Source organism: Rhinolophus ferrumequinum, chromosome 11 (assembly GCF_004115265.2).
Source record: "Rhinolophus ferrumequinum isolate MPI-CBG mRhiFer1 chromosome 11, mRhiFer1_v1.p, whole genome shotgun sequence".
NCBI classification, from domain to species: domain Eukaryota; kingdom Metazoa; phylum Chordata; class Mammalia; order Chiroptera; family Rhinolophidae; genus Rhinolophus; species Rhinolophus ferrumequinum.
In genome coordinates, this window is record NC_046294.1 from 33,020,655 (window position 1) to 33,045,259 (window position 24,605).

At 38.2% G+C, this 24,605-nt stretch overlaps 1 protein-coding gene across 2 annotated transcripts in view; it reads right to left on the bottom strand.

Moving 5' to 3' along the window:
* Window positions 1–1,935: 1,935 nt before the first annotated feature.
* NELL1 (neural EGFL like 1) overlaps window positions 1,936–24,605 on the bottom strand; it is a 755,117-nt gene continuing 732,447 nt past the window's right edge. For both annotated transcript variants that reach the window (XM_033118971.1, XM_033118969.1), the window contains 4 exons: window positions 19,142–19,335; window positions 6,685–6,861; window positions 4,121–4,345; window positions 1,936–2,658 (listed from right to left, as the gene is read on the bottom strand). In XM_033118971.1, coding sequence (XP_032974862.1) covers window positions 2,608–2,658; window positions 4,121–4,345; window positions 6,685–6,861; window positions 19,142–19,335 — 647 coding nt within the window. In that variant the 3' untranslated portion in view covers window positions 1,936–2,607. The remainder of the gene's footprint in view (window positions 2,659–4,120; window positions 4,346–6,684; window positions 6,862–19,141; window positions 19,336–24,605) is intronic.

Sequence of the window (24,605 nt, forward strand, 5' to 3'; positions counted from 1 at the left end):
TAAACGATAACTTTACTGGATATATTATCATTGGTTCATGGTTCCTTTTTCAATATTTTTAATATTTACTTCTACTGTCCTGTCTTGTAATTTTTCTGCTGAGAAATCTGACAATAATCTAATAGTATTTCCTTTGTAGGTTACATACAGCCTTTTCGCTGTCTGCCTTGAGAATTCTTTGGCACTGAGTTTTGACAGTTTGATAACATGTGTTGGAGAAGGTCTCTTTGAATTGATGTAATTGTTTTCTGTCAGCCTTCTCTATTCTAAATTCTGGTTCTTTCCCTAGGCTTGGGAAGTTCTCATCAAGCATTTTAGTGGGTTCTCTGCTCCCTTCTCTCTGTCCTCTCCTTCTGGTAGAACTATTATCCTTAGGTTGCATTTTCTAATGCAGTCACAGTTCTAGCAGAGTTCTTTTTTTAACTCTTAGTTTACTCTCTTCTTCCTCCTTGGTCATGTCTATCTCCGAGTTCCCTAATTCTGTCTTCCATCTGGACTGCTCTATCTCCAGTGCCCTATAATGCAGTCCTCATCTCATTTAGTCGTTCTCCAGCATCTGTTTTCTTTTTTATAGTTTTAAAGTCTTTGGTAACATACTCCTTTTGTTCCTGAGCTCATTGACCTGCCTTTCTGTTTCTTGTCTATCATTGACTTTCTTCATAACTGTGATCTTCCATTCTCTGTTACTTAAATCACCGTCTTCCATGACTTTGAGTTTGGTTTCTGGAGACTTCATTTTCTTTCTGTGCTCCCAAGTTACCTTGGTACCTCATGGTATTTGATGGACTGTTTCTCTGCATATTTGAGGTAATGATCTCTTTGCTTCTTTAAATACTGTTTGCTCTCAATAATTCAGCAGGTTGATAGGTAGCATATTTTATTTTGTTTTTTCCTACCTGCACTAATTTGTACCTCCAAGATCTTGGTAAAGCGGGGTAGCTTAAGTTAAGGAAAATACTATGTACCCACTCATGTGATGGGTGTCCCCTCTGTGACCAGTTTGCCTCCTTTATGGGGCATCATCACTTTGGTGGGGAAGTGGTTTTGCAAGCTCTCAGAGCTCCTTCCTTTTTCCACCTTGTTTTTGGCTTTACAAGTCTCTGCCAGGGCATGGGGGGAGAGCAGGTGAGTTTGTGATTTCAGGGCCCTGTCTCCTCATCGAGTTATGGCTTTTGGCTCCGCTGTTTTGTTCACAGCTTCTTAGCCACTTCTGCCCAATACTGTTGTGATGGGGTGGAGGGAGCAGATGCCTTTTCCAAGAGTGAAACTGCTTCTGCCCCATTATACTCCAGGCTGTAGTGTGAGAGCTGCAGCCTGACTCCGCTTCTACTACCATGCACACTGGAGCCATGGTAGGTGCTCAACTGCATCTGTGGCCACCATCCCTCTCCTTCCCACTGTCCTGCCTCCCCTACCTGTTTCAATACATCCACCTTCAGATGTCCCAATGCATGGATCTTCCAGGTGTGTTTGTGTGTTGAACAGGGAATTCTTTGTTGAGTGACATTGTCCGATTTGTTGTATATTTAAGGGGAGAAACAATGGAGTCTTCTCAGTTTGCCATGATGCTTACGTCAGCTTCCCAAATAGCTTTCTTTAAAAGTGTCTCCTTTGACCATATAGAATTGTGTGGTTTAGTGGAAAATAGCACTAAGCAGGCATTAGGAGACCTGGTCACCAGTCCCAATGTGCTTATGATCAATTAGATCTAAACAAATCGGTTGACCAGGACATGCTAATTTACTGTTTTGTAGTGTAGGAATATTACCATTCACCTGAGATATGATGACAACTTGTATTACTAGGTATGAAAGTCCCTTGTAAGTTATCAAATACTACATAAAAGTGAAGCAAAGATACTTTCAATGCCAGGAATGACAGTAAGCATTGCTGCTTCTAAATTGTGGCTTAAGATTGTGTTTCACTTTGTTTGGTAGAGAGAATAGAAAATCCTTCTTAAAAATAACTATTTAATTATGTTTGTGGTCTTTCTCCTCTTTATCATAATGGCTTTTAGCTTGTTTAAGCTAACTGATTGGGCATCAAAGTGTGTTCAACAGTTTGAAATATAATTAGACTACCTACATATATTTATCAATACGTTTCTCAGGGATTTCAATGAAGTATGACCATAAGTATGCAGGGGATGGGACAAAATCACAACAGGCAACTTTATTTGTAGAATTTGATCCAAAAAATTAAAAAATAAATAAATGGAGCTGAATCTCTATTGTTAGTACACAAAATAAAAAATAATAATAATAATAATAATAATAAAAAATACATCAACATTTACCAGGGGAATCATGTAAATGAATTTGTAATTGATCTCATTAGAGAAACATGTGATTTACAACACGGGAAACTTCTTTAACAACCATAGACTTAAATGCACTGCACTGTAGGTCACCTAGACTAGTTAGCAAGAATAAGCAAAGTGGTCGGTCCAAAAGGCAACCCCCCGAACGCCTTCCTCAGATGGAGACTTTGGTAATTGTCTGTGGTAAAAAAGCAAAACAAAACGAAACACCAACTTCTGTTCTTCATCATGTTGGATGGTCATTTTGGCAGTTTTTCTCCTGCGATGATGAGTCCATTTTAAATACTTCAGTTATTATGAAGACACTCCAAATCCACAGAACAGCAGACACTTCCATTCTGTGCATCAAGACACAAGCATTAGCTAATTGAGGCATGGGATATAAATTAATTAGCAATGTGCACTTTTATGTACAAAATGAGTGTCCACACTTTGAGACAAACTCCATGAATGCTATAGAAAAGTGCTAGAGAAAAAGTGGAAAGGCAGAAAGGACTAATGAGACCCTCCAAGGTCCCCCATGTTGGGTTCTGCTGGCAGCACAATTTCATACGCCTGTCTGAGCTCAAACCATGTTTGGTACTTAACCGCTGTATTTCCAAGTTGTTCACACAATTTATTCACTGGATTTAATCCAAATAAGATTATTTGCAAAAATAATCCCTGAAAGATAATTTGCCATTAAAAAAAAAAAATCTAACACAAAGTACCCCATGAACCTGAAGGCAACACCAAAATAGGTTCCAGAAAGGTGGCATATTAGGCATACAGTCTCCCATGGTAACTATGAAGGGAACAAGCAATTACATGTATTAATGTAAATATTCCTCTGTAACCCCCCTAAATAAATGTTAAACCTGATCTCACAGAAATAATACTAAGTAACACAGGTATCCATGTTTCCTGGTCAATTTGTTTGCTGGGCTGAATGTACACATGAGACCATGACTCTTTTGCTGTACCGAGTTGTATATTATCCTTAAATTCTGTAGTTTGAAGGCAAGAGAGAGGACTTTTACTACTGGGGCTGCATCTTAAGATGGTACTCTCCAGAAAACAGAAAAAAATCCATATTTATAAGAGCATACAAAGACAAGTTAGGAAACTTCCATTGATGCCTGAAGCTGAGACAGGATTTGATAGAACCAAACAGACTAGTCTTTTTAACGAGCTTAATCATGGGAATCTTAAACAGATGTCTGGCAGAGATTTGACATTGCCTCACCCTTGCTTCCAGTCAGCTATAGTCACAGCTCTTCAAAAGCTTTGAAGGGAGAAAGGGGTCAGTGTTTAATTTTAAAGACATATGAGGATGCCTCATGGGAACTCCTCGAAGAAGACAGAAAAATAATCACAATTAAATCCTGCAGCAAGAGTGTCAGGTCCCTGTTTTAGGCACCCTGATAATTAAACAAAGCAAACAGTTTCATAGAGCACTTTTTCCTAACATTGACAATTTCAGGAAAGAGCTTTAAAAATTTCCAGGATAAAAACAGAAGTCTTTTTTCTTTCTTTTTGATATACAGGTCGAAATCAGCCATAATTGGGCCTAATGTCAATTCTTAAATGCTGTAGTTTGAATGCAAGAGAGAGACATTTTAATTCTGTGTTCGTTTGGAATTTGCCTATCTGCACTATGTAGCTATGATCCATTCAGACTTATTAACCTCCTGTGAGAAGTGAATGCTGCCTGTGTTTCCACCATGGCCTTTGGAACCTGTGGATTCAGAAACATCAGGAGTGGACCTCTGGTAAGTGTTCTCTGGCAATTGCATGGTTAGCCTCAGGACATCCAATTACCTTGCATTTACAGGTTGTGCAGGGAGATCCAACCATTGTCCACACTGAGCCGCTAAGCCTTGAAACGCCATAGCTGTCCAGGCAAGTTTTCCTGATGTCATAGGCGATGTTATCAGCCAGGCAGGGGTCACTGACACAGCGGGGACAACACTCCCCTTCCAAGATGGCTGAGTACTCACAGCTTAAATTGGGGCAACTGAGTGGCCAGCAATCTACCTCTCCTTCCTGTAGAGAGAAAGCCAAAAATGCCTCATCATTGTACTTAGGCACAATTCTGTTGCTAAAATCCCAGAGGGGAAAGAGGGCACAGTAATTCTCATCTCTGTCCTCAGTGACTGTTTCTACTTTAGCACCATTATGGGTACAATGCGCTTTCTCCTTGAAGAGCTACTACAGGTATCACCTCCTTCAGTGTGTTTTTGATGACTGTCCACACTGCAGGCCCGGAAATCGTTAGGGCCCGGGTCTGTGTCACTGGCAGCCTATAATTATCAGGACATTTCCACAGTAAGTTTTGAGCTTTCACGTTTGGGGCCTACATATCTCTTTCTCTCCCTGATGCTTAGCACAGTTTTGGTCAATGAATGCTAATCAAATGAACAACTAAATGAAAAGATGGTAAGGTACTGGCTAGTGTATAAAGAGAAATGCATGTCTTTTAAGGTCAAAGGGAAACCTAAAGCCCTGTAATATTTCAACAATGTCATAAACTGAGCTGCTAGTATTACATTTAAAGTTGGGCAAATTAAGGAGAACCATTTCATGATAGTTTTGAATGTGCCGTGTAGCTAGTGGAGCATATTACAGTTCAAATAGAGCCTCCAGGTGTCTCAGAATCTGGCCACTGGGACTCCACTGAGCGGCCCGTAGTAGAATTGCTTCTCTATGCCGCCCCTTCTGTTAGCATGACATTCATTATAATTTATGCAAACTCATGTTTAATTATCCGGTCAACTTCACAAGGCTATGGTCTTTGATCAGCTGCATGAGAGACCATTTACATCCTGCTCCCCGTTATGGCATCCAGAGTCTGGCACATGCAAACTCTCAATGAATATTTATTACATATGACCCACATTATTCTTAAATAATTAAGTTATGTGTTCAACTCCTGCAATTTCCCCATGAAATATTAAACTTAAGGGCTGAGGATGGAAGAGGATACATTTTTGAAATTCTATGATAATTTCATATCTAAAATTAATACCAATTTTTCTGAGTGATACTGGCTTCTTGAAAAAGAAATGAAATTTCTCTGATATGGAAGCTAATTCTATGGTTGTATTGGATTTGTTTGTCCCTGGATAGGAGTTTGGAAAAAAAAGAAATGGCTATGATTTTAATTTATCTGAGTTATAGGCTGGCTAGTGTATAAAGAGAAATGCATGTCTTTTAAGGTCAAAGGGAAACCTAAAGCCCTGTAATATTTCAACAATGTCATAAACTGAGCTGCTGCTATCAAATTATCTGAGTTATATTCTTCAGTATTAGGAATGATTAAGAAGGATATATTCTATTAAGATTATCTGCACATTCACCAGATTTTAGAACATCCAATAGAAATGTAGAGCCTAATTTCTCTGAATATTTATTTTCATACAGTAGCCATAGACTGAATCATTCATTTCAGCAAATGTTAACTATGAAATGCAGCTAATCGTTTCCATTCCAAGGTGACGTAGTTATGATTTAGTTCCACTAGTTATGTCTGACTCCACGCAGATGAAACATCATATTCACTATGACGATGTGTCCTCACAGTCTTTGCATCCTTAGAAATATTTGTTTGTGGCATAATTTGAAACAATAAGAACCATTCCAGAGAAAAGCTTTAATTTCTGGACCTGTGTTAAATCTGATTATATTATTAGTATCCCTAGCTTAAAATCCAAAATAAATTTCATTCTTTCAATCTGAAGGCTTAGCATCTGAAACATGTTTTTCAATCTAGAAAATATTAACAATAGTACTTAGTGTGCATTAAGTATCTCCTATGTGCCAAGTACTTGTCCTTCACATATATTCTCTAATCTTCATAACAGCCATGACAAACAGGCATTCATCCATTTGTGTACATTGAAGGAAAGAGATCAGTGAAAAGCTGGAACATGCCTAAGTTCATCACACAGAGCTAGCACATGGGAGAACCATGATTGAATTCTAGGCCTTGTGACTCAATCCCTGATATTTCTACTAAGTTACTTTATTCTCCTATTGAAACCTTTAATGGTTATGTCCCAAGAAATGAAAGACTTTGCTGTATAAGAACTGCAAGTCTTGGTCAAGGCTTTCTACCATGCAGGGATTTTTCTTGATCTAGATGTCCTAATAAGTGGCAATAGTAAACTAACATGACTTGGGTCAAATGTTCTTTTTGTCTTGCACAGTGTTTTAAATAGTAGAATCTGAATGTCTTCAGACAGAGCATATGCCCCTTAGTTAGCACCAGAACCCACAATTCCCTGCATAGGATTATAAACAGCGGGAAACTAAAGCCCACAGACAGCTGAGTTTGTAACCCCTCCAGAGTAAAAGCTAACACCCTCCAAAGGAAGCTGACATACCAGACACCGGCACTGCTGGCAGCTGTGAGTCCAGTTGTCTCCACTGCGATAGAGCTTGTGTCCATTTTGATCTAAACATTGACTTGTGACCCTGGTATCACACTCTGGGCAACAGAACAGGTCAACGCTTGGATTCTGGCAATCACAAGCTGTCCGTCGGCAAAATATCTTCCCGTCCTGTTTAGAAACAAGGTTAAGGAGGTTTCATCATGAGGGAAACAATAAGATACATGCATCGTCAAAACCAAACCTTTACTTTAGAGAACACATAGGAAAGGTTTCTTAGAATCAAAGTATCCCCTGGCCACTTCCTATTTTTTCAAAACAGATGCACACATGTGATCTCACATATACATGCCCTGTCTTTCTATGACCTTGCCTATAAAGCAGGACAAGTAACCATGGAGACAATTCTAAGTTTAAAAAAGAAGTCAATATTTTTTAAACTTTTTTTTCTAAATGTTTCCTAGAAAGCCTATTTCTAAGTAAAATTATAACTAACCTGGGCAGGTAAAATGAATATATGATCAAGAATTCATTTGAGTGAAAAAATCATACTACTGTACTTTTCCCAGTTCATAATGATAGCACCTAACACATTCAAATACATTCATTTAATTTTATTTCTGTCTCAACTGAGAGAACGTCTGACTGTACACTTTTACAGAAGAATTAACTGAGGCCCAGAGAGGTTAAATGACGTATCCAGTATCACAGAGGTAGTGATTCTCTAAGCATCACCACCAGGTCTTCTGGTTTCAAAACAACTTTTCTTCTACAAGACAGCCTTTAGGTGGTTTATTACAAGAGGCTAAAAACAGGTGCCATGGGGAGGCAGTTCCACAAGTTATAAGCACAGTGCAATTTCTGCAGTAATGGCCCTGCATTTATAAAGATACTATACAATGATACTTACAAGGAATTGGAGGTCAACAGCATTCAAATATTAATACTGAACATTTTTCAGCATATCTCATTTATGTATCTGTTGTTCACAGTAACTTCACATCTCAGATAATGAAGAAGCTGAAAATGTAAGGGGAGCGCTGTGGCCACCCCTAATAACTGCTTTGCTGAGTATTTACAGAACCAAAGAATCTCAGGGCCAGGCATACCTTAGAGGACTCATAACAGAACCTCTTTGACCTATACTTTCAACTTTTCTAGAGCAACCATATTCAAATGTCATCAAGCCTGGCTTGGAGCTCTCCAATCTTGAGGAACTAACCACTATGGAAGCTGAGTTAGAGAACTAAATATAATTCTTCAGTAATGGTCTGAGCAACACAGAATGAAGTGAGACTCATGGTCACCTTATTTTTAGTACTGGACTTTTTAAAAAATGCTGCCTGATCTCAATATTTACATTCTTACCCTGTGTCATATTGTTGACTTATATTGAGCTTAATGAAGACTACATCCCCATTTACCCCTAGCCCATCTTGTGCAGGTAGTAGTTTGGGGGCAGCAAGTGTAAAATGTGTTTATCCATATTGTATTTCACCTTGTTAGATCCATTTCATCCCTTCTGTCACAATCATTTCTAAATGCTGTTTCTGTCATCCACCATAGTTTGTCCTCCTTCACAGCTTAGTGACATCTGCAACCTTGATGGACCTGCCCTCACCATCTTCATCAACTTCACCAATAACAATGTTGAATAGGACAGGGCTTGCTGAGATAAGCTTACTGTCAGCTAAAGTGGAAATCTTTGAATTCTCTAAACAGAATGAAAAGGACACATGCTAGCTACACATATAATAACAGGTTTACTGTTTCTCCCCTTAAATTTCTAACAAATTGGACAACTGTGACTCCACAAACAATCCCTTGCTGAATATACAAACATACCTGATCCGCTCATTGGGACATGTGAAGGTGGGTATATTGGAACAACCAGGAAGTGGGGAAGGACAGTGGCTGCAGATGCAGTTCCATGTCCATCATGACTCCACCACACATGGTAGTAAGGGAGGAGTTTCCATCCTGGAAAAGGCATCTCCCTTCCTTCCTTCCCTATCATGGCACAACTGGGTTAGAGGTGGCTGGGAAGCTTTAAGCAAACAATTGGACCTGACATGCATAACTATTAGGTTGGTGCAAAAGGCATTGTGGTTTTTGCAATTATTTTTAAACTTTGAAACTGCAATTACTTTTGCACCAACCTACTAGAAGAGGGAGCAGAGCTGCAAGGTTGGAAACCTGCCTCCTCTCCCTCATAGGCTCTGGCAGAACCTGGTAAAGCCAAAAACACAGCAGAAAAGTGAGGTAGCTCTGGGAATTTGCAAAACAGGTTCTCCGCCACATGCTTCCACCACAGTGGTAGTGCCCCATGAATGAGGCTTTTTGGTCACAGAGGTGACATCCATCACATGCGTGGGAACATAGTATAGTCCTTAACCAAAGGTACAGAACTGCACTGAGATCCCAGACATGCAAATATTGCAAGTAGGAGAAAACAACACTACATACTGGGAAACAAACAAACAAAAACGTACTCTACCTATCAACCTGCTGAATTGTTGAGGAAACCAATATCTACACAAGAAAAGAGAGCATTATCTGAAATGTGCAGACAGAGAAACAATCCATCAAACCATGAACAACCAAGGTAACAAGGGAATTAATAAAAAGTTTCCATAAACCAAATTAAAACTCATAGAAAACTGATTTAAGTGACAGAGAATACAAGATGTCAGTTATGAGGAAACTCAGTGTTATACAAGAAAATTTAGAAAGGAGGTTCAATGAATTCAGGAATAAAGAAAATGAGCAAAAGGAGTACTTTACCAAAGAGGTGCTGGAGATGAAGAACTGAATAAATGAGATGAGGGATGTGTTAGAGAGCACTGGAAATTCAGCAGTCCAGAGGGAAGAGAGAATTAGTGAACTCAAAGATATAAATGTAGAAAGGAGCCAAGAGGAAGGAGACAAATAAGAGTATTTAAAAAAGAAGAAGAAAGAAAGAAAGAAAGAAAGAAAGAAAGAAAGAGAGAGAGAGAGAGAGGGAGGGAGGGAGGGAGGGAGGGAGGGAGGGAGGGAGGGAGGGAGGGAGGGAGGGAGGGAGGGAGGGAGAAAGAGAGAGAGAGAGAAAGAAAGAAAGAAAGAACTCTATAAGAACTATGTGACTACATTAGAAAGGGCAACCTAAGGATAATAGTTATGCCAGAGGAAGAAAGAAACAGAGAACCTACTCAAACAAATAATTGCTGAGAACTTCCCAAGCCTAGGGAGAGAACCAGAATTTAGAATACAGGAATGTGGGGACAGAGTCCCAGAAAGCAGTTTCTAGGCTCTCGGCCTCACGTGGAAAGGTGCTGGTTCGGGTAGTAGATGGTCATCAGCTGTGACTAGCTGTTCATCAGCTGTTACCAGTTGGCCATTATCCACTGATATAACTGCCGTGGCTAAGCTAGCAAGGGAGGATTGCAGTTAGCAAGTGAGGTTGGTTGGCAGAGAAGTAGACCCCAGGTTGTGGATCGTGTGGCTCCTGCTTCCTGTGTCTCCAACCCAGCTGCCAGCAAGAATATAGTGGTATGACTCCCCTATCTATGACTCTGTGGGTGTTCCTTTTTGGCCTTACCATGTCCTGCATTCTTGTGCTGGGAGCAGGAGCTGAGACACTGCACGACAAGGCAGCTAACAGAAACATAATTATATCAATTCAAAAAGATCTTCTCCAAGACTCATGTTATCAAACTCAAAATCAATGACAAAGAATTCTCAAGGCAACTAGTACAAAAAGACAGTAACCTACAAAGGAAACACCACTAGATTATTATCAGATTTCTCAGTAGATAAATTACAAGACAACAGAGAGTGGATGTAAATATTAAAAGTATTTAAAAGAAAATTATTAAGCCAATGATAACATATCCAGCATATCTTTAGATACCAAGGAGAAATAAAGGCTCTCTCAGACAAACAGAAGCTGAAAGAATGTGCTACCACAAGACCTCCATTACAAGAAATGTTGAAAGGAGCTCTTATACCAGAAACAAAAAGACAGAAGTATATAAAACTTTGAGTAAAATAATTAACAGATAGACAGAAGCAGTAGGAAACTGCAAATCTACTTCGGAATAGGTTATTAAACAATTATAAAAGTTAAAGGATGAAAACAGCATTAAAGTTATAACTACAGCAATTTGGTAACAAATGCAATGCATCAAAAGCAATAACTTGTGACAGAATCATAAGAGGAAGAGAAAAAGGACTAAATAGGTACATGTGAATGAACATAAGAGGCAACCAGAAGAAAAAGGACTATTGTATGTATGAGACAGTTTACACAAACTAATGGTAACCACAAAACAAAAATTCAAGCTGAGGCATGAAACATAAAAAAAAAAAAAGAAAAATGGAGGAAAAAAAAATCACAGAAAACTGCCAAACTCAAACATCAGACAGAATTTTAAACGGAAAACAAAAGACAAAATTACTGTAGTAAGTCCTCATATGTCAGTAGTTACCCTAAATGTAAATGGAACAATATCACCCATCAAAGGCACAGAGTAGAGGGATTAATTAGATAAGCAAGATCCAACTATGTGTTGCCTGGAACTCATCTCAGTCCCAAAGACAAACATAGCCTCAAAGGGCAGGGGTAGAAGATGATACTTCAGGCAAATGGCCTCTAGAAAAACAGGTGTAGCAATGCTTATTATTAGTGAAAATAGATTTAAAGATTAAAAAAAGGAACAAGAAACAAAGATGGACATTTAATAATGATAAATAAGGCAATTCATCAAGATGATATAACACTTATCAATACGTATGCACCCAACCTGAGAGCACCACAATATATAAAGCAATTACTAACAGCCCTAAAGGAAAAAACTGACAAAAATACAATTATAGTAAAAATACTATAGTAAACACTACAGTAAAAATATCTCAATACCTCATTGACAGCATTGGATAGATCAACCAAACAGAATGTCAATGAAGAAATATTGGCATTAAATGACACATTAAACCAAATGGACTTAATTGATCATTTTAGAACTTTCCATCCCAAAATGACAGAATACACATTCTTCTCAAGAGCACATGGAACATTCTCAAGGATAGACCAAGTGTTGGGGCACAAAACTAATCTCAATAAATTGAAGAAAACTAAAATTATGCAAAGCATATTTTCTGAGCACAAAGGTATGACACAAAATTTACTTCTAGAAGAAAGCTGGAAAAAAAACAAATATGTGGCGACTCACTAAGGAGAAAAGAATAGACAATAAAGAAAAAAAGAAAAGAAAATTAGACATGAAAGAGAAATTGTAACAGACACCACAGAAATATAAAGGATTATACAAGAATATAATGAAAGGCTATATGCACCAAATTCAATAACTTAGGAGAAATGAAATAATTCTGAGAAATACATAACCTTCTTAGACTGAACCATGAAACTGGAAAAATTGAAACAATAATGAAACCCCTCCCAAAAAACAAAAGTTCTCGATCAGATGGTTTCACTGGCATATTCTACCAAACATTCAAAGAGTTAATATTACCTATCCTTTTCAGTCTTTCAAAAAATTGAAGAGCAGGAATACTTTCTAACTCATTTCACGAGGTCAACATTACAATGATACCCAAACCAGAAAAGGATAGCACACAAAAAAGAAAATTATAAACCAATGTCTCTGATGAACATAGATGCAAAAATCCTAAACAAAATATTAGCAAAATGAACACAACAATGCATTAAAAGGATCATATATCACGATCAAGTGAGACTTATTCCAAGGATGAAAGGATGGTTCAAGATTCACAAATCAATCAATATGATACACTACATTAACAAAATAAAAGTAAAAATTATATGACTATATCAATAGATGCAAAACAGCATTTGACAAGATATAATGTCCACTTATGATTAACACACTCAATAAAATGGGTATAGAAAAAAAGTACCTCAACCTAATAAATGCCATATGTGACAAACTCTAGGCTAAATACTCATTGGTGAAAAACTGAAAGCTTTTTCCCTAAGATCAGGAACAAGACAAGGATGCCCACTCTCACTACTGTTATTCAGCATAGTACTGGAAGTTCTAGCCAGAACAATCAGGCAGGAGAAAGAAATAAAAGACATTCAAATTGGGAATGAAGAAGTAAAACTGTCACTTTTTGCATAAATTATGATTCTATCTATAGAAAACCCTAAAGATTCCACCATATGACAATTAGAAACACCAAACAAATACAGGAAATTTGCAGGATGCAAAAATCAATATAAAAAAATCTGTTGTGTTCCTACATAAAAACAACAAAATATTAGAAAGAGCAATAAAGTAAACAGTCCCATTTGTAAGTGCAACAAAAAGAATAAAAAGCTAGGAATATGCTTAACAAAGGAAGTGAAGGACCAACACACTGAAAACTATAAGACATTGTTGAAAGAAATTGAAGAAGGCACACAGAAATGGAAAGATGTTCTGTGGTCATATATTGGAAGAATTAAGATTGTTAAAATGGCCATATTACCTAATGCAGCATTCTGATTTAATGCAATCCCCATCAAAATCCCAATGGCATTTTACAAGAAACAGAACAAAAAATCCTCAAATTTGTGTGACATCACAAGAGACTCCAAAGAGCCAAAGCAATCCTAAAGAAAAAGAATAAAGCCTGAGGTACAATACAACAGGCATCAAACTATACTAGAAAGTCACGATAATCAAAACAATATTATACTGGCAGAGAAACACACAGACCAATGGAGTAGAATTGAGAGCCCAGAAAGAAACTTACACTTACATGGGCAACTGATTTTCAAGAAAGGAGCCATAATCATACAGTGGAGAAAGAAAAGTCTCTTTAATAAATGGTATTGGGAAACCTGGAAAGCCACATGCAAAGGAATGAAATTAGACTGTTATTTGTGTATTTTTACTTGATTTTTTTTTTGGGGGTAGGCAGCCTACAGGTATGTCTTGCTTTATTATCAATATGCTTTAGTTTAAACTTACCACTTTAAACCAAATGTTGTTTATTTATTTATTTATACTAGATGTCCTACATCTTTATTTATACTGTATTCTGTACTGCACCCCCCTTTCTTGCTTTATTTGCTTTTTAAAAAGGTGTGTGTTTTTTTTTTGCCATTATCTTATTTTCTCATACTTCTGGGCCACAATTACATATATTTCAATCCTATTGATATTGACTCACAGATCACTGATATTCAGTTTAATTTTTCAGAATCGTTATATTTCATTTTAAATAAATGTCTATTGCTATGTATTCAAGGTCATTAAGATATTTGGCTCGTGTAACCATTACTTAAAATGACTCCCAAAGGGTGTACTTTAACCAACAGAAGCTAAGAAAAGTAATGATAGCTACAACATGACACCATTTGGTCCGCTCCACTACAGAAGGCACAATATCACTCTCCCCAAGTACACAAAGACCAGGCCTCAGGAGCCCACATGGCTAAGTCCATGGACACCATTAAACACAGGAACGGATTCTTTTAGAAGAGACTACCGTACAACAGGCAATGAGACCCAATCAGAATGTCAGGTGTTTCCCTATCTACTGATTAGAAGGATGAGTAAGTGAATAATCTCCAGGGTTAGTGCAAAATAAAGTAATTTCACATCTCATCAATTACGTGAAAATGCCAAACAGGCCCTTCTTAGTCTATAACATGTTCAGAAAAATAGCTATGTTCACTTTGGCTTTAAATTACAGAGTAACTGTCAAGAAAATCATTTTTAATAATGAAAATGTCACAGGTGGCTCCATTCATTCACTAAGAATGCCGTTATGAAACCTCAGCGCACAGAGCACTACTGTACTAGAATCCAAATTTGGCAAGAAAATGAAGCCAACTGATGGTGAGTAACCCTTCTTGCCATAGATCTCTGGGGTCATTCTCAGAGCTTGTCCTCTATCCCAGCTGGAGTGGATAGAACAATCCCCACTTAAATGCTAAAGATGTATTTTCCTACCCTCTACCGTAGGAGCTAAATGCTTTTATGCAGTTTTATATATGAAAGTTCAGCTATAAACAATTAATAACATTTAAACTGCTTTTGAATTTTAAAAAGCAGGAACATACACTTTCCTAGAAAATAAAAACCTAATTTATCCTTATTATGCCTTGGAAAATTATAGGTTTTATAATATAGATTACACGTTTTATTACTGAATAGTCAACAGATGATACATTTACTCCAGATTGCATAATATCACTATTTTTCTTTCTACCATAGTTTCAAAACTTTTAAATCAAGAGAGTAGACTTAGGTAAAAGTATGTATATTGAATAATAACACAAACTCGAGTTTGGCAAACTGATACCCAGAGTACAAATTTGTCAAGTCACTTGTTTCTATGAATAAAGATTTTTTGGAACATAGCTTCCGTCATTCATTTACATATTGCCTATCGCTGCTTTCACATTACAATTATCAGAGTTGGGAATTTGAGACAGAAACCCTACAGTGTGCAAAGCCCATTTGGCCCTTTACAGAAAAGGTTTTCTGATCCCTAATATAAAGTATAAAATTAGGAGGGGTTCTCTAGACTCCTCTTTTCTACCTTCTCACATACAAATATATTGGGCTTTGATATCCACTCCTTCTACACACTGTTACTTTTGTTTCCGGTTACCTCCACCATCTAGTCAATTAGTCCTCTCTAATTAGCACGTCAGGTCGAAAAACTTTAGCAGTTATTGAATCCAACTGTCATTTTAATGAGGAGGAAGCCAGGTCTAGAGAGAGGAAATGACTTTTCCACAGAGTAAATTAATAATAAATCAGGAGCTAGACCCCAATCTGGACTTTCGTAACAATGATTTTGTATCATGAGGCAGTGAGAGGGTAGGAGAAAATGATTTCAGATAAACTGAGAGCAGAAGGATTCTTGAGGCAATGAATCTCACAGTGTAGTCCTCTGACCAGCATCATTAGAACCTCCTGGGGAACCAGTTAGATATGCTAATAGTTGTGCCCCAACCCAGACATACTGAGCCACAGAGTCTGAGAATAACTCAGTGATCAAAGTTTCACAAGCCCTCCAGGTGATGGTGGTGTGCAAGGGAAAGTTTGACAACCACGAACGGAGAAACAAAGTGCCCAGTCAGTTGAGGAATTAGCATGGTATAACCTTCACGCGCCTGCAGTGATAAGGCAGGGTTTGGAATAGCACAGTAGGAACATGACCTCGGGGAATGGACTGAACATGGAGGCACCGAAGGGTCCCAAGCCTGCTAGTGGCAGCTGACATCAAATCACAGCACAGCCACTATTAAGTGCCTTCAAGCCCAGCACAAGCAACAACCAGCCACAAATCAATGTGTAGTTCCCATAAGGTGGTCATAAGCTGGTCACAAGTGGCAGTGGACCTTGCCCTGCACCATAGCCCCTCCCAAGAGGCTCTGGAATCAACATACTTGTTGGCCCGTTTTAGCCTTCACCAGGGCACCACCCAACCAGCTCCACAATGACAGACCCAAAAGGAGTCACCAGAGCTGTGCTAATGCAAATCCTGATCTGTGGGGTCAGTCTCCACACAACAGCTTGTCTGTTGTAATCAAGGCCGGAACTCATAAACAGTCAACCTGTGGTTCAACCCCACTCACTGACATGCCAACAGCAATCAAGTCTCAGCTACAACAGGAAAGCACACACATCCCACACAAGGGCCCACTCTAGAGCACCCAGCTCAGATGGCCAGGGAGACTGCACCACTGGGCTCCATAGCACACTTACTACACAAGGCCATTCTGCCAAGACTGGAAGACACAGTTGATCTAGCTAATGCACAGAAACAAACACAGGGAGGCAGCCAAAATGAAAAGAACCATGTCCCAAATGAAAGAAATGCACAAAACTCCACAAGTAGAACTAAACTAAATGGAGACAAGCAATCTACTAGACGCCGAGTTCAAAACACTAGTTATAAGGATGCTCAATGAATTGAGGGGAAGAATAGATAAATTCAGTGAGAACCTAAAAGCAGAGCTGAAGCTATATAAAAGAACGATTCAGAAATTAACAATGTAATAACTGAATGAAGAATATATTAGAGGAAATCCACAGCAAATTAGATGAAGAAAAAAAAATCACATTAATGATCTGGAAAGACAAGGTAGTGGAAAACATGCAATTGGAATGGGAAAAAAAAAAGAAAAAAGAATCCAAAACAATGAGGAGAGTTTAAGGGGCTTCGGGGACAACATCAAGCGTACCAACATTCACCTGATAGGGGTACTAGAAGGAGAAGAGAGACAGCAGATGATTGAAAGCCTATTTGAAGAAATTATGACTGAAAATTTCCCTAACCTGGCAAAGAATATAGACATGTAAGTCCAGGAAGCACAGACAGTCCCAAACAAGAAAACCCAAAGAGGACCACACCAAAACACATTATAATTAAAATGCTAAAGGTTAAAGACAAAGAGAGAATCTTAAAAGTAGTGAGGGGAAAAAAGTTAGTTACAAACAAAAGAGCTCCTATAAAACTATCAGCTGGTTTCTCAACAGAACTTTGCAGGCCAGAAGAAATTGGCACAAAATATTCAAATTCATGAAAAAGAAAGATGTACAACCCTTGTGATTCTACCAGGTAGGCTATCATTTAGAATTGAAGGAAAGAGAAAATTTTCCCAGACAACAAAAAACTACAGGAGTTAATAACCACAAAACCAGTACTATTTAAAACAAATGTTAAAGGAAAATTCTTTAAGAAGAAAAGATAAAAAATATGAATACAAGAGAGTAAAAAATTCTCACTGACAAAGGCAAACACTTAGTAAATGAAGTGGATCATCCACGTTTTGCTTGCTGAATGGAGCCTTAATTGCCAACTTCTTCCATGAGGCCTTCTCAACAATTCTAACCCACAATGAGATTTTTCTTCTCTTAAAAACTCTTTTCCTTTGAGTCAGTGCCACGTGGTTATATATTTTACTTATTAACTTGAACATGTCTTAAGGGAATGTTCCACAAGTCATTAACCTAATACTGAGTTGAGAGTTTGCGCTCAGTCAAGTTGGATTGACTGACGGCTTAAATGGTTTCACATATACTAATTATATCAATAGGTATCATCTACAGAGTATTACAGGATACATGGCAAGATGAGAAAACTATGAAATTTGGGACAAGCAAGTGGAATTCACGTCCCACCTTATACATTTATATCTTGTGATATTTAGGCAACATTCCTTGCCCTAAAAGTTAGAAACTTGGTTTCTTCATCTCTCAAAGTTGTGACACTGGTTTTAAATTACAGAGTGCTTGTAACATGGGAGGTGCTCCATAAACGTGGGTAATGGACCTATATTTGGATGTGTCAAAGTCGGTTTACGTGTAAGGGGTGTGGGGAACAGTGTTTTGGGGTAATGATCTAAAGACTTGATAACATAGCTTTCCTAAATACTGTGTTTCCCTGAAAAAAAGACCTAATCAGAAAATAAGCCCTAGCATGATTTTTCAGGAGGACATCCCCTGAGCATAAGCCCTAATGCGTTTTTTGCAGCAAACTTTAATATAAGACCCGGTCTTATTTTTGGGGAAACACGGTAGGTGCCCAGGTCTATTGGAGGTGTGGCAGACTTGAAGGCAGGTAAATGAATTGGATGACTTTTCAAGGTTCACTTCAACTCTTTTTCTACGGAGCACTGTGAATTTCTCAGGAGACCAGCTCTCTAAGAGGCTACTAAACCAGTGATTTCTTGTGGTTCCCATGCCTACAGCAGAAGAAATAATATAATGCAAGACCTAGAGCAAAGCAATATCGAAAGAAAATGAATAGGCAAGATGAACAGGAGACGAAATAAAGCACAAGGAAATGAAACACTTTGATAAGCCCATTTTGCAAAGTGTAAAGCAAAACCAGTCAATGACAGCATTTTATTTTCAGAAACATTAAGCTCACTTCCGGACAGCTTCGTGTAAGGACAAGCCTGGCATTGAGAACCACAAACAAGACATCATTTACCCGAAGGCCTTGTATTATCGTTTGTTCAGAACGGGAGACTGACACTCTCTGACCATTGGAGGCAAGTCTCTGAGCCTTGCTTTTCTGGATGATGTCACCACAAAAGTGAGCAAGTTCATGCAGGTGAACACTTCAGGCAAAGAGTAGTTTTAACTAGCAAGTCTGTGTAAGTATGGGATGAGGGCTTAGTCAAGTTCTCACCCAAGCAACCTTAAAGGCCCTGCAGGCTCTCAGCAGGGAGGGCTGACATTGACCTCTCTGCCCTGCCACCCCTGCGCTCTGCAGTCTCCTCAACACCACACCTCACTTTTCCCCAAGAGCAGATTTGCCTGCCATGCAGCAGCATCATTACTTGTAGCACGGATTAAAATTATGGGAACTATAGGACACCCACAAGTCAACAACCTGGGAGAAAGAGGTGAGGAGGGAGAGAAGAGAGGGAGGAAGAGGAAGAACACTTACGATTTCTGCCGAACTACATCAGTCTTACCTTGCAGGAACACACAGAACACCTGTCTTCTTTCAGGGTCCACACCTGGCCATTGCGCTTCAGTCCCCCTTCATGGGGGCAGTCGCCAGAGCAGGAGGGCCCAGCGGGACAGAGGCAGTCGAAGCCCCCTGCCAAGTTGACACAGGCAGAATCATTCCAGCAGGTATGTGTTCTTAAGGCACATTCATCAATGTCTGCAATAAAGAAAGTACAGAGCTTTAGAATCGAGCTGATTATTAGAAAATAATCATTATTAGAAAAATACCATTAATTAACATGATTGAGCATTCAGTTTGTGCCAGGCACTGTGCCACGCTGTTCACATACATTGCCTCATACACTCTGTAAGGGAGCTCTGTGTTAGAGGATCTGTTCTTATTTCTATTTTGCAAATAATGGAGCTGAGGTTCACAGAAGTTACATATCAGGTCCACTGTCACATAGCTAATAAGTGGCAGATCTGAGGCTCAAACTCGTAACACTTGGACTCCAATTACTAAATTATATAGTAGCAGCTGTGAACTAGTTTTAGGATATTCTCAAGAAATGTACCATCCAGAGACCATAAACACTGCTAACGGATTAAAGTGTGGATACCCCCAATGGAGATCTGGGTCTTTTAGAAAAGGTGTGAATAGATTAGCCACCAAGTAGAAACTAGGGGGAATTAGGGCCACCCTGAGCCAATTAGACTGCTCCCAGATCCTGGGGCCCAGGGTGAAAGGAGAGGCACCACTTCTTGGTAGGTGCTTTCCTAATCAAGCCGTCCCATCCTCACGACCAGCAGCATTTTTGCCTGTGGGAGAAAACATCCCAGAGCTACAGTAGGGTACGGCATGGGCGTTGATGAAAGACACACACACATTGTGCTGCTTTTCATTGATATCTAAATATGGAAGGAAAACATAAATCCAGTCAGCCCTCCCTGACATTGAAAACTCAAGTGACCTTAAAGACATCTCAAACACACAGCTGTGGGCCCTACCGGGCACACACAAGGCAGCTAATTCCGTCATCAAGTAACTCTTTTAGAAATGTTTTCCTTCAATTGAAATGAGATATAGTAATCAATAACTTCTACTTCTTGGTACTAATTCTGAGACCATTCAAAAAAACTCTACTTGATTTTTCTTATTTATGACAATCTTTATGGTCACTTGTCTACCAGAATATTCTACTCCACTGATTAATCTATGGTCATGCCCTTCAAATATCCTTCAGAAGACAACATTGATTCCAATAAACTTTTACCAAAAGTCTGTTGTGCGCAAGGTTCTTTGCACACGAGGTGTCATAAATGTTGACCGTGACATGTAAGACACTGTCCTCGTGAAAGTGATAAGGAGAAACACAGGAATACATATAGATAACTATGTATTAATAGGCTTGACTTTTATAGTAAGTTAGGATAAGAACAGTATAAATTAACTTATCCTACATCCTAAATTCCAGGTTAAATATGTATCAGATTTGAGGCATTTGGTGAAAGATTATGGATTAAAGAGAAAATAAACGTCAGTGGCATTTTTCCCTAAACTGCTCAAGCAATAAGGTCCTTAAAAAGCATAATATCAATTTTACTGCTATTTTATATTTATATACTGTTTCAAAGTTTTTCAAATCTCTTCTTTCATGAATTATGCCATGGCACTACAAGATAGAAACAGTTATTCTCATTTTACAAAAGAAGGAACTAATGTACAGAGATGGCTAAGTGGTCACACAGCTAGTACATTTTAGAGTAAGGACTGTGTCCTAGGCCTTCTGACAGACACACTACACTTCTTTCTGCTATTCTGTGCCAACTCAAGGTCTAAAGTCACCTTTCAGCATACTAGAATGTTCTGTGGTTTTACCTGCATTCAACTACTTACTCTCTAGATATTGCAACTCATTTTCAAGAATATGAACTTACACGAATCCTCTGTAGTATTTTTAATTGAAATGCTGAGAATGATCTAGTGTTCAACATTTGCTAGATAGGATTTTGAAACTACTGCGACTTAAAAACCGTGAGAAATAAATGACTTATCTTTTCTGACTGAATGCATGCACTGTATTGGTACAAAACTTGGCTTCACAGCAGTGTTACAAAGGAGAAGATGTTAAGGAATGCCAGTAATATTTCTAGATTTACTTTTGGTCTTTGTCCCACCAATTGTAGATTCAGTCAACACCTCTATGTAATGAGTGATGATTATTCCTTTGAAAACTGTGAAAATGATCCCAAATGATGATGCCTAGATTCCGGGTCAATTACACTCAGACCTCAATTACATCCTCATCGTTCCTAGTCATATCCATGCTCTTCTGAACACAATTGACCATACAAGGCTGCTGCCTAGAAACCACTCTCATCCCCCCAGTCTTCGTCCCCTTCTCCGAATCGTCCTAAATAAAGTAGCAGTGAATGTGGGAGTCAGGTGACCCATGTTTGAAAGCAATCTTCCATTTAATTGAGTGCTTACTGTGTACAGGCCATTTTCCACATCACACTATACATTCTCGATCATATTATTTAGTTCTCTGACCCTCATTTATTTCGTGTATAAAACTATACCCACCTAATCTATGGTCATTCGAAAATAAAAATGTAGATAACAATGACTCAGTAAATGTTTGTTTCTTGATTTAATGAATGTAAATATTTACGATAAGCTTCAAGCCCTACCTTCTTGGTTAAGTATTTCCCAACGTGATGTCAATGCATAGTAACATGTGCCACCTCCTGAACTCCCACTGTAATGACAGTAGTTGGTATATAGCTTACTATTTAGGTATACGCGACCTTGGAACAATAGTAAAATGATACATTTGCATTATTTTCACTCCCCTCTTTTTGCTGTAACAACTAAAATATTCAATCTGAATACTTCTCTCATCCCATTTATAACTGAGTTTCTATGTCTAGGAGATACAGAGTAAATTGTTAGATAGACTGATGGCTCATCACATGTGTAATTATAAAAATAATAGAATTCACCTTTCTTCGAATTCTGTGTTAGCTCATATCTTCATACTCATCATTGTAAAGCCTCCTATCTGATCTCCCTGGCTTCAGCTATTGCTCATGTTAATCCAGTGGTTTTTGATTGTGGGCCCAATAGATACATCTGGGGACCCTTCAAAAAAATACTGGTGCTCAGGCTCATCACCACTAGAGACAGATTTAATTGGTGTAAAGTAGGATCCAGACATCTGGGCTCTGTTCAGCTAGATGAGAATCATTGCTCTAAATACCTTCCACAGGGGAGTGGTGTTCCAAAAAGCCAATCTGTCCATGTCACTCTTCTATTTACCACCTCTCAGTGATTCTCTGATGCTTATAACAAAAGGTTCAAACTTCTAGCATAACACATAAGCCTCAATCTTACCCTTCCATTGTTACCTTCTGTCTCTTCCCCTTTCTGTTCAAAAGCAATGGGTCATACAGAGACAGACCACGTTGTTTCCTCTGTCTGTAACTTTGAACATGCCTTTTCTTATTATGGGAGTACTCTCCCCTTCCCTAGCTCTACTTTCTCTTAGCCTATATGGAATGGGCTGGAATATAAATTAATTGATTAGGTAAGCACTTCCCTTCCTATGCTATCTTCACTCCCACGTATTCTTCAAAATCAGGATCAAGTATCACCATCCCTCATTCTGCAAGACGGTCACTATTGACTCTTGGCTTTCTCTGTACCTGGTATGTAATGCTGTCCTGCACTTATCTCTCAGAAGTTACATGCTTAATATATCCATCTCCACAGAGGGAAGAGACTAAATATTGTCATTTTTTTTCCTAATACACTGTGGATGTTCAATGTATTTATTTACCTTAATTAAATTCAGGAAATTTATAAATTGGTACTGTTCTAGAGCCTACTTTGCCAAAATTTGTTCTCTGGGTTCTTCAAGAAGCCTAAGGCATAACCACAATGCTTCTCTTCAGGGAATACATTTTATGGTTGAGTTTTCATCTGGAAAAGCCCTTGGGTCTGGTTTACATACGATAAATACAGTAAAATAGGAACCACACTGAAATAGCAACACGAACTTCCCGTCTCCCTCCCCACTCGAGTTTCTTATCAAACGCTTGAAGATAAGGAAGACTTGTTAACAAATCACTCAAGAAACTGGAAAAGGCATTTCAAAGGATATACAAACAGTGGTTACAAAGGGATATTTAATTTATGGTCTCCTTTAAAATAATCACTAAATTTGTAATTAATGCCCAACTATGATTTGCTGTTTTTTAACATTCGGTTATTTTGCATTACAAAGTTGCAAACATTGGCAGTGTTTTCTTTCATAAATTCAGAACACTGAGCATAAAGATGAACATACCTAGTATGCACAATAAAAACAAGGTGCAAAACCTGGGCTTGCTTTTGTTGCTCCAGAATGAGACGATTTCACAGTTGAATATAGGACCATATTGCCTACAGAGTTCCATGTAATTGCTTTACTTATGACACAGAAATCTAATTCTGCTTCCATGCAATTTAACAGATTTATGGAAAGCCAGATGTTAGCAATTATGGAAACCAACATTATTCATATTCTTGGTAATACAGACCTGTTTGCTCTGCACAAAACCAACTTAATCTATTATACATATCCCAAGGCATCCAAAGAGAAGAAACACCCTATTTACATATTGCAACTGTTGTTCTCTGCTGAGCAAACACAAAGACATTCACCCATGATATTTACCCAAATCATCAGACAGGCCTCCAATGACAAAGAGGCAATGAAACAAAAATCAGGGAAAATATTCCACATTCAAATCTATAATCATTAAAGTGTAGTGTTTTTTTTTTTATTGTAAGTAATGGCTCTCTGTAATTTTCTTGTGTTTCTTCTTGTAAATTCATTATTTAAATGGTCCATGCTCAGATGAGATTTTTTTCGATAAAATTCCACTGCTGAGCTTACATTAAAACTAATTTTCTTGCATTGACATTTTCACAATTTCTGAAAGCTGTTATTATTGTAGTCAATTTTGCTTTAAAAAATGTCTAGTTGTGCCTAGTCAATCTGCTTTGTTCTTTAATTTGAGGTTCTTAGGTTTCTCAAGCATGTAAGAAAGTACAATTCAGAGATGTTTATATCAGCAGCAAACAAACTAATCCCAACCTAGCCCCAAACAATTTTCCTACTCTTCAAGAAAAATGGAAGTTTTAATAGCATAACAACTGTAATGGTACCTGCCTCAGGAGCTGAAACTTCTACAAGATGATTTCAGAGATCAAGGGAAACTTTTTTTCCAGTGGTTTGGTAGCAGATCAAAGGAGAGAACTTTTTTTATTACCCCATATTCCTCTTTCTTGAATAACTTACACAATATCTAGTTTTACTTTCAAACTCAAAACAGGTGATATGTCAGAAAACCAAATTTAACCTGGGGTTTGAATATCCAGCTGTGTGTGTGTACTGACTTGGAAATCATTACCAGACATTAGTAGCTTGGAAATGAGAA